This window comes from Anolis carolinensis, chromosome 4, assembly GCF_035594765.1.
Source record: "Anolis carolinensis isolate JA03-04 chromosome 4, rAnoCar3.1.pri, whole genome shotgun sequence".
NCBI classification, from domain to species: domain Eukaryota; kingdom Metazoa; phylum Chordata; class Lepidosauria; order Squamata; family Dactyloidae; genus Anolis; species Anolis carolinensis.
In genome coordinates, this window is record NC_085844.1 from 14,391,263 (window position 1) to 14,405,617 (window position 14,355).

At 38.7% G+C, this 14,355-nt stretch overlaps 1 protein-coding gene across 2 annotated transcripts in view; it reads left to right on the plus strand.

Annotated features, from left to right (window-relative positions):
- Window positions 1-14,355, plus strand: part of adcy8 (adenylate cyclase 8) — a 154,487-nt gene that overhangs the window by 84,106 nt on the left and 56,026 nt on the right. For both annotated transcript variants that reach the window (XM_003219392.3, XM_008108199.2), the window contains exons 5-6: window positions 9,140-9,267; window positions 13,156-13,314. In XM_003219392.3, coding sequence (XP_003219440.1) covers window positions 9,140-9,267; window positions 13,156-13,314 — 287 coding nt within the window. The remainder of the gene's footprint in view (window positions 1-9,139; window positions 9,268-13,155; window positions 13,315-14,355) is intronic.

Consider the following 14,355-nt stretch of genomic DNA (forward strand, 5'->3'; position numbering starts at 1 on the left):
GCAATAAATCACCCTGACCATGAGATCATGAGTTCGAGGTCAGCCCGTGGCAGGGTGAGCACTCATCAATTAAAAATTAAAAATAGCCCCTGCTCGTTGCTGACCTAGCAACCCGAAAGATAGTTGCATCTATCAAGTAGGAAATAAGGTACCACTTATAAAGTGGGGAGGCAAGTTTAACTAATTTACGACTTGGAATGAGAAAGTGCCATCAGAGTGGATGATGAAGCAGCTGCTCCCCCCTGTGGCCAGAATTGAACATCCCCTCAGGAGAAAGTTAAATTGCCTCTGCGTCTGTCTGTCTCGGTCTCTGTTTGATGTGTTTATGGGCATTGAATGTTTGCCCTATGTGTGTATAATGTGATCCGCCCTGAGTCCCCTTCGGGGTGAGAAGGGCAGAATATAAATACTGTAAATAAATAAATGTCTGCCTCTTGAGATTTCAGCCATGGAAGGCATTACATTTTAACTGAATCTCTGTAGGATTTTAAACTACTGCTACAAATATTACTGTTACAAGACCAGCCTTGCAAATTTCCTTATGATTAGAAACAAGGCTGCCTTATATTAATTCAGAATATTCCTCTATCTAATTTGGCATTGTGTGTTCTGACTGTTGCCATGTCGGCAGCTTTCAGCAGCCTCACACGGGAACATAAAGACATAAGAACATTAGAAAAGCCATGGTAGATTAGACCAATGGCCCATCTAGTCCTGCATTCTTTTTCCACGGTAGCTGTCATTTATTATGGGAAGTCTGCAGAACTCTGATCATGTTACCCAGCAACACGTTATGGAGGCATCCCATTATCAAAGCTGTAGGATACTCCCATTTCACTTAAATGTTTTGTGACTTGAAAGTTGGGTTGCTGACCTGAAGGTTGCCGGCTCGAATTCAACCCGGGGAGAGCGCGGATGAGCTCCCTCTGTCAGCTCCAGCTCTGTGTGGGGACATGAGAGAAGCCTCCCACAAGGATGGTAAATACATCAAAAAACATCCAGGCATCCTCTGAGCAATGTCCTTGCAGACGGCCAATTCTCTCACACCAGAAGCGACTTGCAGTTTCTCAAGTCGCTCCTGACATGGAAAAAAAAATCAATACACTAGTGGCACAGCTCTCGTTCTCTTTGCTTTAAAGTTAGTTCGGTGTTCAGGTATTGGGCCAATACCTGGATATTGTTATTGGTTAGATAAGGGCCAGTAAACTGAAACTAGGTCCCAATAGGTTGTGGGCTTTATTGATTGGTGGTTCTTGGGTGTGAGTATATGCTAGATAGGAGTGCATCTCCCTTGAGGAAGCAGGTTCATGAGAATTCTTCTAAATCCCTCTCTGTCCCCCGAGGACCAAGTAGACTGTGTGGCACAAAGTGCCTAAGACCGGCTTCATCTTCCCCACCAGCTATGACCTTTATGGAGAAGAATAACCTTGTCGAAATATTTCATATGTTGGCGTTAGTTGGACTACAGCAGTGCACTCTGCTTGGCCCTGCTCCCACAAATCACTAGAAAACTGCAGCTAATGCAACACACTGCAACTTAATTGCTAATGAGAGCATCTCAGAAGAACCATAAAACACTAGTTTTAAAGTCACTGCAGTGGCTATCAACACACTTCTAGTTTAAATTCTAGATTAGAGTAAAGGATTTAGGTACTCAAATAGCCTGGGACTTTGATCCTTGAACCAGTGAGCCTTTGTTATTATCTGTGGTTTGATTCCAAGGCCCCTAGAGAATCCATGGGTGCTCAAAAATATAATATACAATGGCATAATAAAATTATGTCCCGGCGTTATCCATAGGAGCCCTGGTGGCAAAGTGTGTTAAAGCACTGAGCTGCTGAACTTGCAGACCAAAAGGTCCCAGGTTCAAATCCCAGGAGTGAGCGCCCGCTGTTGCTCCAGCTTCTGCCAACCTAGCAGTTCAAAAACATGCAAATGTGAGTAGATCAATAGGTACCGCTCTGGCGGGAAGGTAACGGCGCTCCATGCAGTCATTCCAGCCACATGACCTTGGAGGTGTCTACGGACAACGCCGGATCTTTGGCTTAGAAATGGAGATGAGCACCAACCCCCACAGAGTCAGACATGACTTTACCTTTATATAAGGTGGCAAAATCTAGATTTGCGTTTTAGATCTATTTATTTTTAATATTTTCAGGCTGTGGGTGGCCAACTGTATTAATTTTGTTGTACACTGCCCTGACATCTTTTAACATAGGAAAGATATAAGATCAAATACTTAATATGAATGAATGAGTAGGAATTACTGGAGTGAGTGAGAGATTGTTGCCTCACCCCTTTATATAATTGAGCTCTCCCGCTTGTTCACAACACAAGTTGGGTTACTTAGAAAGTGTCTCAACACATGTTTTCCCCTAGAAGGCAAATATGAACTGATGCTGAATGCCACATGAATATTATTTTCTGCATCAGTGCATCATGTTGCCCATTGCAAAAACAGAACCACAGATCAGAATGTCTGCTGTTTGCATCCCATCACACAATTTGTGGTTCAACGTATGCCCTTTTTTGAGACTGTTCCTCAGATCACTCTCTATATCTGGCCTGAAACACTTGCACAGCCCCTAGCAACACTCATGACAGCTGGAAAAGGAACCAAACAAACTGGCACCATTTGGAGCCAAAGAAATGAGCTCTTCAAATGTCAGTCCATGAAAAGACGGAAGCTTTGTGATTGTTTTCATTCTGCCTTATTATAAATCCTGAAGTGAGGGAGGGAATGATTAATCCTTTTTGGTTCTCTGAATACATGGATTAATATTTTGTGACAGTGAAGAAATTCCAAAAGCACTCTCCTACCAACCAGCTCTTCCCTCCCTCCGCCCCCCAAAAAAGGCCCTGTATTTTTCCATTTCCATTATTAGTCTGAACTAGTTTGAGAAAGGCAACAATTGCCACCTGTTTCTTTTTTATGGCAACACAGAAGTATTGTAAGCATCCTTCATTTATCTCAGGCCCCTTCCACACAGCTGTATAAAATCCACATTAGACTAGATTACATGGCAGTGTGGGCTCAGATAATCCAGTTTAAAGACGCCATTGTGGATTATCTGACTTGATATTCTGGATTATATGGCTGTGTGGAAGGGTCCTTCGAAGAACTCTTCCATATATACAGTAGTCTCTCACTTATCCAACATAAATGGGCCGGCAGAATGTTGGATAAGCGAATATGTTGGATTAAGGAGGGATTAAGGAAAAGCCCATTAAACATCAAATTAGGTTATGATTTTACAAATTAAGCACCAAAACATCATGTTATACAACAAATTTGACAGAAAAAGTAGTTCAATACGCAGAAATGCTATGTAGTAATTATTGTATTTACTAATTTAGCACCAAAATATCACGATGTATTGAAAACATTGACTACAAAAATGCGTTGGATAATCCAGAACATTGGATAAGTGAGTGTTGGATGAGATTCTACTGTACTTGAGTATAAGCCGATGCACCTAATTTTACCACAAAAAACCTGGGAAAACATTGACTCCAGTATAAGCCAAGATACCAATAAAATTACATTTATTGAGGCATCAGTAGTTTAAATGTTTTTGAATCTTTACATCAAACTGTAATTTAAGGTATGACTGTTCAGCTCTGATTAAATCATTATTTTCATCTTCTTCGATGTAAATGTGCTTATGTATCCTTTTAATAATAATAGAGTGAAATAATAAATATAATAATAATAATAAATGCAGTAAAATAATAAATGTATTAATAATAACAAAAATAGAGTAAAATAAATGTAAAAGTAACAACAATAACAGAGTAAAATAATAAATGTAATAATAATAATTAATAGAGTAAAATAATAAATGTAACAATACCAATAATAATAAAGAAAAATAATAAGTATACCATATATACTTGAGTATAAGCCAACCTGAATATAAGCCCACCAGGACCCACACCCGAGTATAAGCCGAGATGGGTTTTTTTCAGTCTTAAAAAAGGGGCTGAAAAACTAGGCTTATACTCGAGTATATGCACTATATATCTTCCCTACCAGCCAACCATTTCCTCCATTGACAGACATTTTGCAATCTCCGCCCTTTCCCCAGTTCCATCTGAACCCTCAATTACTATTCAATTTAATAAATAATTGAATTGATTTGTAAATGAATACATATGCGACATTTCATAAAAGTTTATTGATCACTGTGTCAGAGAAAATATGTCAGTTTTCAAGTGTTAGCAGCTTCAGTTAGAAAGCTTCTCAGAACCTATAAAAACAGAGATTCAGAGTGTCCATTTCCTCAAAGGCTTGTCAGACTTGAAGACTTTGAGGACTTTGCTTAGCTCTATTTGAGTTGAGAGAGTGCTTATCCATACAAAAGAATGCACTGATATAATCTTCTGGCTCTCTCTTCTCTAAAAGATCATTCTAAGTGTCCCATCAAGGTAAATATTCTGAGAATCCTTCAGATAGAATCATACTTGTAACAGTGGTATGAAACCAATATAGCTTAAGTTACAGAATTCGGCACTGAGAATTTTGTTCAACTCTCATCCTCTACACTTAGCTTATAAAGATTTCATCAGACTTTGTTCACAGGTATAAAATTGATCTTTAGGTTCATTGAGCTTGAAACCAACTTAAATTTTAAGCATTAGGGATGAGGCGTACATTTTATTAGGACCATTGAAGTGGGATGGAGGCAATACATGCCAAAAACCTGACCTGTGGATTGACCATCCTTGGTATCTAAATGTGGAAAATGGAATTTTCAGGTTCACTAAATGTTAAAGAATGATAAATATAGAATCAGAGATTAATAGAGTTGGAAGAGATCACATGGGCCATCTACTCCAACCCCCTGCCATACAGGAAAAGCACAATGAAAGCACCCCCAACAGATAGCCATCCAGCCTCTAATTAAAAACCTCTAGGGAAGGTGTTTTTTAAATTAATGGACCAAATAATTGCTTTTTATTATTTTATTTTTTTAAAAAAGAAACATTATTCTCCTATCTGTATTTTCCAATATTTTCCCTTTGTTAATAAACACAGAAATACACAGAATAGCAGCTCACTTATATTTCTTCCCCACTATTTAGGCCCCTTCCACACAGCTGTATAAAATTCAAATTGAACTGGATTCTATGGCAGTGTGGACTCGGATAATCCAGTTCAAAGCAGATATTGTGGATTATCTGCCTTGATATTCTGGGTTATATGGATGTATGGAAGGGCCTGTAGTGACTCCAAACCACTGTATTGATAAAGCCATTTAAAAGTCACTGTTATTTTGCAAAAGGAATAAAGTTATTCCGTATTATATTACCACTATGATAAGGAAGGTAATGTCTTTGGGGAAAGGGATCAATTAGAAGTCCCGTATATACTCGAGTATAAGCTGGCCCAAATATAAGCCGAGGCACCTGATTTTGCCACAAAAACTGGGAAAACTTATTGACTTGAGTATAAGACAAGGGTGGGAAATGCAGCAGCTACGCATCAATTTCAGAAATAAAATAGATATTAATAAAATTGCATTATTTGAGGCATCAGTAGGTTAAATGTTTTTGAATATTTATATAAAACTGTAATTTAAGATAATAAGACTTTAATAAGATAAGACTGTTCAATTTTGAATACCTATATACTCAAGTATAAGCTGACCTGAATAGAAGCCAGCCAGGACCCTCACTCGACTATAAGCTGAGGGGAGCTTTTTCAGCCCTAAAAAAATGGCTGAAAAATTAGGCTTATACTCAAGTATATACATTAACTACTTATTCACAACTGTAAAACTGAGGACCCTTCGACACAGACATATAACCCAGAATATCATGGCAGAGACCAGAGAGAGTCCATCTATATATATAAAAATGTAATGTGCATACTTCTTATGGAGTGAACAACAAAACCTCTGGACCAGATCACACCAAATTTAGCCACAAAAGACATAGTCATCCAATCTATGTCTTTCCATCAAAAACCCTATAAAATTAGGTCCGGATTACAGAAAACGCCCCAAAACCACCATGCATGCGCAGAGGCCCTCTGAGAAATCTGTTTTGAACTGGATTATCTGATTATATTCCAGTTCAAAGCAGAAAATGTGGGATTTTATTCAACTGTGTGGAATTGGCCTGGGATGTCCAAATTCCTGACTCCAGGATTTCTTGCATGCAAGACAAATAACTATAGATGGCAATCTCAACTATACAATGCAAGGCCTTACAAACCTAGAGAACATCAATAAGCTACTCCTCGGCCATCCATAATTCCTGTTGGGATTCTGCATCACTTTTACCATCTGTTTATGAAGTCTAGTTTCCAAACCGAGATGAATAGCATGCTTCAAGCTTCTGCTAGGCACTTGGCATATTAGTCTTGCTTGAAGAGTGGGTGGAATTGATAACATGACACAGGTCTAAGGAAATGCAATCCATCATTTTCCTGCCCCAGGAAAAGAAAAAACAATCTTAAAAGAAGTCTGTGTTTGCTCCCTTTCAGAGGAAAGATGTGTGAGTAACTCATTTCTTTGGTTCTCCTTCCTGCCTGTTTGCCTTTCGTGCTTTCTTTCATTTCCACCACCCATTTCTGTTTTATTTTTTAAGTAAGCTTATAATATTAAAACAGAAGAAGAATCCTGTTAGATTGGAGATCTGTCTGTTCCATCATTACTTTAGTGGCCAACCAGTTACCAAAACATTTTTCACTGTTGGCATGAGGTGAGGAAATCTTGTGAACGGGAAGGTCTCCATTTCTGGTCAATAATGGCAGTGTTACCAGAAAATCTGACAAGTCTGCGTAGATGTTCTTATCTCCTTTCTTCTACATAGCCACAAGCAAAAGGGATCAGTGCTGGTGGCCTTTCAGAAGTACAGTACTAGACATTCTAAGAGCTTAAGTCAACTGTTCACTTTGGCTTCTTAAGTATAACGCAAGAGACTATATCTAAAGATAAATATATGTGTTTGAATATCACTGAATACTAAAGTCAGGATTACCCATACCATTGTATATCTGATCTCTGTATGATTGAGAAAACTGGATAATGTAGGGAGCTGGTCGCAGAAGAATCAACTGATTTGAAATGCCATGCTGAACAAAGGTTCTACAGATACAATGGATGGCCACAAAGACAAATAAATGGGTCCAAAGGCCAATCAAGTTTCAACTGTCCTTAGAAGCCAAGATGACTACACTGGGATTATTCTGCTTTGGACACATTGTAAGACATGATTAATTACAAAACACAATAAAAGTAAACATAAAGGTTTCTCCCTGACATCAAGTCCAGTCGTGTCCGACTCTGGGGTGTGATGCTCATCTCCATTTTTAAGCCAAAGAGTTGGTGTTGTCCATAGACACCTCCAAGGTCATGTGGCCGGCATGATTGCATGGAGCACCGTGACCCTCCTGCCTGAGCAGTACCTATTGATCTACTCTCATTTGCATATTTTCAAACTGCTTCATTGGCAGAAGCTGGGGCAAATAGCGGGAGCTCACCCTGCTCCCCAGATTTGAACCACTGACCTTTCAGACAGTTCAGCAGCTCAGCAGTTTAACCCACTGTGCCATTATCAATAATGCTTGAGAAAGGATAAGGTGGAAAAGATGAAGGCCACATTTCAGTGGACAGTCTTCATTAAAGAAATCAAGAGTTTGCAAAGAGTTTACAAGACCTAATTTGAAGGTCTCACATTTATAGGGTCATCATAAGCTGAAATCAATATTTTTTTTAAAAAATTAGCATCCTGTCAAAATATAATCCAAACCCTTTGCAGTCCTTTTTGTGAAGTTCTGTTTAGGAGGAAAGTGTTTCTCTCTTGGCAACCTTCTCCACTGCTCCTCTTCTTTTTGGCAGTTTCCTTAAACAGATGGTTTGAGATGCCGTATTTAATGAGCCATCAAGATCCAAGCCGTTGTGACTTTCTTTCAGTGTCTGGGTTATTCCCAATTGCTGCTTGTGGAGAAAGGCTTGGCAATGAAATGCTTGTCTCTTTTCTTAAAAAAAATCCAATATATCTTCCTCACTTCTTAACATCCTTTATACATATAAGGCCACTCTCTTGCCGTCCCACACTGATGGTCCCTTCTACCAGGAGTCAGACTGGAAATCGCCTCCCATTCGTCACATTTATTTCCACCTCCCTGACTTGTTGAAAGGTTGAGAAAGAGAGAAATTTCAGTTGACTTAACAATATCCAAAAAAGTAGCCTTTTCACACCTGCCAGAACTTGCTGCAAGAAAACAAGCACCTCATTTGGCACACATGCAGATTTGTGACAAAGTGCATGGAAAGCAATGATCTTATTTGAGAGTGGAGATGGCTAAGCTGTGCATAATGGAATGAAATTCATAATGCTTTAGTCAGTGCAGAATGTCAAAATGTTCTGCAGATTTCAGACCAAGAAGAAAACACAAACCTTTGTTATATCTATCTACCAGTAATAAATGTTACCTTCAAACAGTTTCTGAGAGTTGGTCATCCATTGGCTTCTGGTCTCTGGAGAGTTTAAGAGGAACAAACAGTAGTAGTCAATGGGTACACATATGGGTTTTTTTGGAGGGGTGGGTTATCATGTCAGAAGTTACTTGAGAACATATTGCAAGTCACTTCTGGTGTGAGAAAATTTGCCATCTACAGAGACGTTGCCCAGGGAGGCTTCTCTCATATCCCCACAAGCTAGAGCTGACAGACAGGAACTCACCCTGCCTTTCAGATTCGAACCAGCAACTGTCAAGTCAGCAATCCAACCACAGGCCAGCAGTTCAGCTGTCACCAGGGTTTAACCCATTGTCCCATCCTATAAATATGGTACCGGACCTTGCCTCGTTTGGAAGAAGTAATGCTAACTTTTCACATCTGTAGCTGAAAAGAGCTGCCAAACATTAACTTTGAGCGGAAAATGGGAATGACTTATTACTTACTTTAGTCCTCCTAAGAAATAATCTTTAATTATTCCTTCTCATTAGCTTTATTAAAACATTTTGAGGGAATCGCTTTTTCAAAACTTCAAATGCCAGTATCTTTCAACACTTCTTGTTCTTACAATCTCATTCCTGAAGCTCACAGTATTTTTTTCCCTTTTCTATTTCCCTCCCTGGCTCTTTCTCTTTACTTTTCTCCCCACTCTCCTTTCTTTGTGGATTTAGGAACATCACTGCCTTAGAATTAAGATCCTTGGAGACTGCTACTACTGTGTATCCGGGCTTCCTGAGCCTCGACAGGACCATGCTCATTGTTGCGTTGAAATGGGACTCAGCATGATCAAAACAATCAGGTAATTTGTATTTTCTCTCCTCTTGCTTTTATTGCTACTGTCACGCTGTGCCTCTATCTGCCATTCCCCAGTTCCTTATAGCTAGGCTGTGGGATATCCTTGGCTTCTTCCATTCTACTTTATTGTATGCTTAGTTTCTGGTTTATTCAAGGTAGACAAGCCTTTTGTGGGTGGGCGGGGAAGCTGGCTTGGAACATAGTATATGCCTTCCACCAAATTATACACTCAAGAAAATAACTTTTAGAATTGATTTAATGTAATTAGTCATGAAATGTGGTAGTCAAAATGCAAGTGTGGAGGGATGACCATTCAGTGGCTCTCCGTATCTACAGATTTAACCATCCATTACATTATTTTTAATTAAATAAGTAAACTTTGATTTTATATAATGAACACTATTTTACCATACCATTGTTTTTAATTGGATTGAAAGTCCAGATTTTGGTATTCATGGAGTCCTGGATCGAAACCCCAGCTGTAATTGTGTGTGTGTGTGTGTGTATTCCCATATGACCAGAGAGAGTCCATATTATATAGATTTCCGTACTTACTATTATTTAGCGAAGGTGATTGTAAGCAAGCATAAAATTCAGTGAAATCCCATTCCTTGCTGTATATACATAGCATTATTTTGCTAAAAGTGTAGGTAAGAAAGGCATGAACATATTGAATTTTTGACTGATTCTTTCCCTCCGGATGTTAACTCATGTGAAAGTAGGATGTGAAGAGTATGGTTTCTTCCCTGTGTAATAGACATTTTGGATGCCAATGATGTCTTGATTTCTTTGAGCTAACATTGCTTTGGATCATACATTTTGAATGAAAGGAAGAAAGAGGCTGAATTGAAAGTAGTTGACATATATCCAAACTGAGAAAAAGTAACTTTCCGTTTTCTACTTTTTTTCCAACTACACATTTTCCAGGACTAGAATCATAGAGTTGGAAGAGACTACAAGGGCCATCCAGTCCAACATCCTGACAAGCAGGAAAAGCCCAATCAAAGCGCTTCCAACTAAAGCAGTGGTTCTAATACCAGGGTCCCCAGATGTTTTTGACCTACAACTCCCAGAAATCCCAGCCAGTTTACCAGCTATTAGGATTTCTGAGATATGAAGGCCAAAAACATCTGGGGATCCCAGGTACCGGACCTTGAGACCCACTGTACTAAAGGCTCATCGTCACAGACTCAATAACTTGCAATGGCCGAGACGTCTCTCCTGGATGTTTACATGAATGTCATTGTCTAGTGACTTCCAGTCCTTATTGCAGGGTGCACTAGATTAAACCAGGACAGTGTAGACAACACAACTTAACCCAATGCAGATGATCCACCATGGAGGTGGATCAGCAATGGAGTTGGACAATGTCACCTCCATATGTCTCTCAGTGCTAGTTTCTAGAGAACCTAGTGCAGTGGTTCTCAACATGTGGGTCCCCAGGTGTTTTGGCCTTCAGCTCCCAGAAATCCCAGCCAGTTAACCAGATGTTTGGATTTCTGGGAGTTGAAGGCCAAAACAAATGGGGACCCACAGGTTGAGAACCACTGACCTAGTGGGAGGTTCAAATGCACTCATGTCCCACTTGTGGGTTGTCAGTTGAATTCAGCCTAGCCAATGCAAAAACCAAATGTAGAACTATAAATATTTGATCAGATTCAGGAGGGCTCCTTCTAACTTCTTAAGCTTGACTCAGGCTTCTACACTGCCATATAAAATCCAGATTATCTGCTTTGAACTGTATTATATGGCAATGTATACTCAGATAATCAAGTTCAAAGCAGATAATGTGGATTATCTGCTTTGGTAATCTGAATTATATGACACTGTAGAAGCATCCCTAGAAAAGGTCTTTTGTGATATCCCTTATTCTTAATCAGGTCCAATGTTCTTCATTATTTATATTCAAATATTGGCAAAACTTATTTTAATATCCAGCAAGTGGCATTTTGAAAAGCTTTTTTTTAAAAGCCATTAGTTGCTTCAAATAGCAGGCAATATGAGAAAACACCTGAGTTAAATCACTTGCCAGCACTTCAACAAATGACAATACAATTAGTTTTATGAGGGGAAGCTCAGTAGATCCAATGGACCATGTAACCTTTTATATTCAAACCTGCCTGTCAGTCACTTTTCTTTGCTGTTTTATATTATTTTCTTTAATAACAGTAATATGTATGCTACTGGTCCATGCAATGCAATTAAGTGTTCCCACCTTCATAACCACTTTATTGCTGCATTCGTTTTCCCCCACTAGGAATGCTATCACTTAATTATGTAATGTTATCAGATAACCTCTATTTGAAATAAGAGAGAATACAGCTGTGCTTTATAATCTGTATCATTCCAATCTTATCTATACTTTTCAGCTTTCAGTTCCGTCCAATACGGCACACAAACCTCAAAAGCCTTCCAAATTCCATACAATGTTTAAATTCTGCTGTTAAATTAAAATATGAACATTTTAATTTGAGTCACAGCTGCAGTTTTGTGACAGTTGTAGTTTTACAAAGCTATTAGCTTTCTCTGCTGGAAAGTGCTGGTAACTCCCCTAACTATTAATCCCAGGATTCCTTAGCACAGGGGTCCCATCCACACAGCCCTATATCCCAGAATATCAAGGCAGAAAATTCCACAATATCTGCTTTGAACTGGGTTATCTGAGTCCACACTCAGATAATGTGGTATTTTCTGCCTTGATATTCTGGGATATAGGGCTGTGTGGAAGGGCCCTGAGTCATGGCAGTTAACAGGGTGTCAAATTGTGTCAATCCTGCAGTGTAGATGCACTCTGAGCCAAGTTAAGACTTTGCAGGAGAGTTCCAGGAATAGGGAGCAGTCATAAGGAATGTCTCCTTGCTAATAACAAAACTATATAATAAACTGTTGGAATGGGAAACGGAGATGGAAGTAGTCAAGAAATCGATGGTGAACTGGGCAAAAAACATAGGTAGGTCAATTTTTTTGTCAGAATGGACTGAGATTTGGACAAGAAGAACGAAGCTCACTTATGCCATGGATCTAAAAGAAAACTGTCTAAAAATGATACATAGATGTTGTTTGACCCCCCAAAAAACTAAGTGTAATGTACAAACAAGCCAACGATAAATGTTGGAAATGTAAGATCAAGGAGGGCACATTTTACCATTGTTGGTGGACTTGTAATAAAGCAAGAGAATTCTGGAATATGGTGCATGGTGAAAGTCAGAAAATTTTAAAGATGAACTATTCAATGAAATCAGAGACTTACCTTTTGGGCATTCTGGATAAAGAAATTTTTCAGGATATCAATAAAGAAAAACTAGTTATATTCTTTTCAACGGCAGCAAGGATGGTCTTTGCAAAGATGTGGAAGATGGAGAAGATACCAGATAGAGAAGACTGATTTTAAAAAGTATGGGAGATAAAAGATATGGACCAGCTAACATACTGTCTGAAAAAAAAATACTGGCAAGAGCGTAAAGAAGACTGACTGGTCGGTATTTGAAGAGTATATCAATTTAAAGTAAATCCTTGAAGAATAGTAGGAAAATAAAGATTTTCTTTTTAAGAAAATGGGAGAGAACTAAAAAGAAGCAGAATAAAAGAAAATTGAACAGGAACAAGAGTTGAATGGAAGTTCAATTTCTTTCTTTTTTCTTTTTCTCTAGGACTTTTATTATTATTATTATTATTATTATTATTATTATTATTATTATTATATTTTTTATTTTTTGTCTCTCTTTCTATTTTTCTTAACTTTCCTATAAATATTGTTCCCCCTCTTTCAATGTATAAGTACCTTGAAAACTTCTAATAAAAATTATTACAAAAAAAAGGAATGTCTCCTTGCATGAATCTTTGCAATCCTGAACCGCTTAACATACATGTTAATGCCTGTTTTGTTCCTTAGGTATGTAAGGTCAAGGACAAAGCACGATGTTGATATGAGAATTGGAATACACTCCGGATCAGTTCTATGTGGTGTGTTGGGTCTCCGGAAATGGCAGTTTGATGTCTGGTCCTGGGATGTAGACATTGCAAACAAACTTGAATCAGGCGGAATCCCTGGGTAAGTGTAAGTATCTGTAAGTACAGATACATTATATTTCCCATCACACAGCTTGGCTTAAAATAATCCTTGAAGTCGTCCTTCTGATTTGTTTTCTCTAAATTTCAACAACGGTAGGCATATGTGTATCACAAATTCAAAGAGACCATTCCTCAGGAGATCCCAGTAAGTTAATCTGCGCCGGGCTGTGGCGCAGCTGGCTAGTAACCAGCTGCAATAAATCACTACTGACCGAGAGGTCATGAGTGCGAACCCTGGGTTGGGTTAAGCCCCTGGCCATTAAATAGCCCGGCTTGCTGTTGACCTATGCAGCCCCGAAAGACAGTTGCATCTGTCAAGTAGGGAAATTCAGGTACGTTTTATGCGGGAGGCTAATTTAACTAATTTACAACACCATAAAACTGCCAGCAAAACACGAGGAAAGGAATGAGGAAGTACAGCCACTAGTGGATGGTGAAGCAACAGCTCCCCCTGTGGCCGGAATCGTGAAGCTGGAAAAATGTTAAATGCCTCTGTGTCTGTCTATACTGTATGTTGTTTGTCTGTTGGCATTGAATGTTTGCCATATATGTGTTCATTGTAATCCGTCCTGAGTCCCCTTCGGGGTGAGAAAGGCGGAATATAAATACTGTAAATAAATAAATAAAATTCTATGAAGGAGGTCTTGAAACATCAAGCAGAGAATGTTCAGTATACTCCATCATTGCTGTAAGGAACCAAGGGTGCATCTCTATAGAATCAATGCAGTTCGGCATCACTTTAATTGACTATGAAATCAATGCTATGAAATTATAGAAGTTATAGTTTTACAATACTTTTAGCCTTCTCTTCCAAAGCATTCTGGTACCTCACTACACATCTCAGGATTCCACAACATTGAACCATGGTGGTTAAAATGATGTCGAACTGCATTATTTCTACTGCACGTCTCTTAGGTTGTGTCTGTAGGGCATATATGAATTATATAGGTTCATACCTATAATGTTCTACTTCTAACCCAAAGTTGAAAATGGCTAAAATACTAGAGTGTTTTATTGTCTT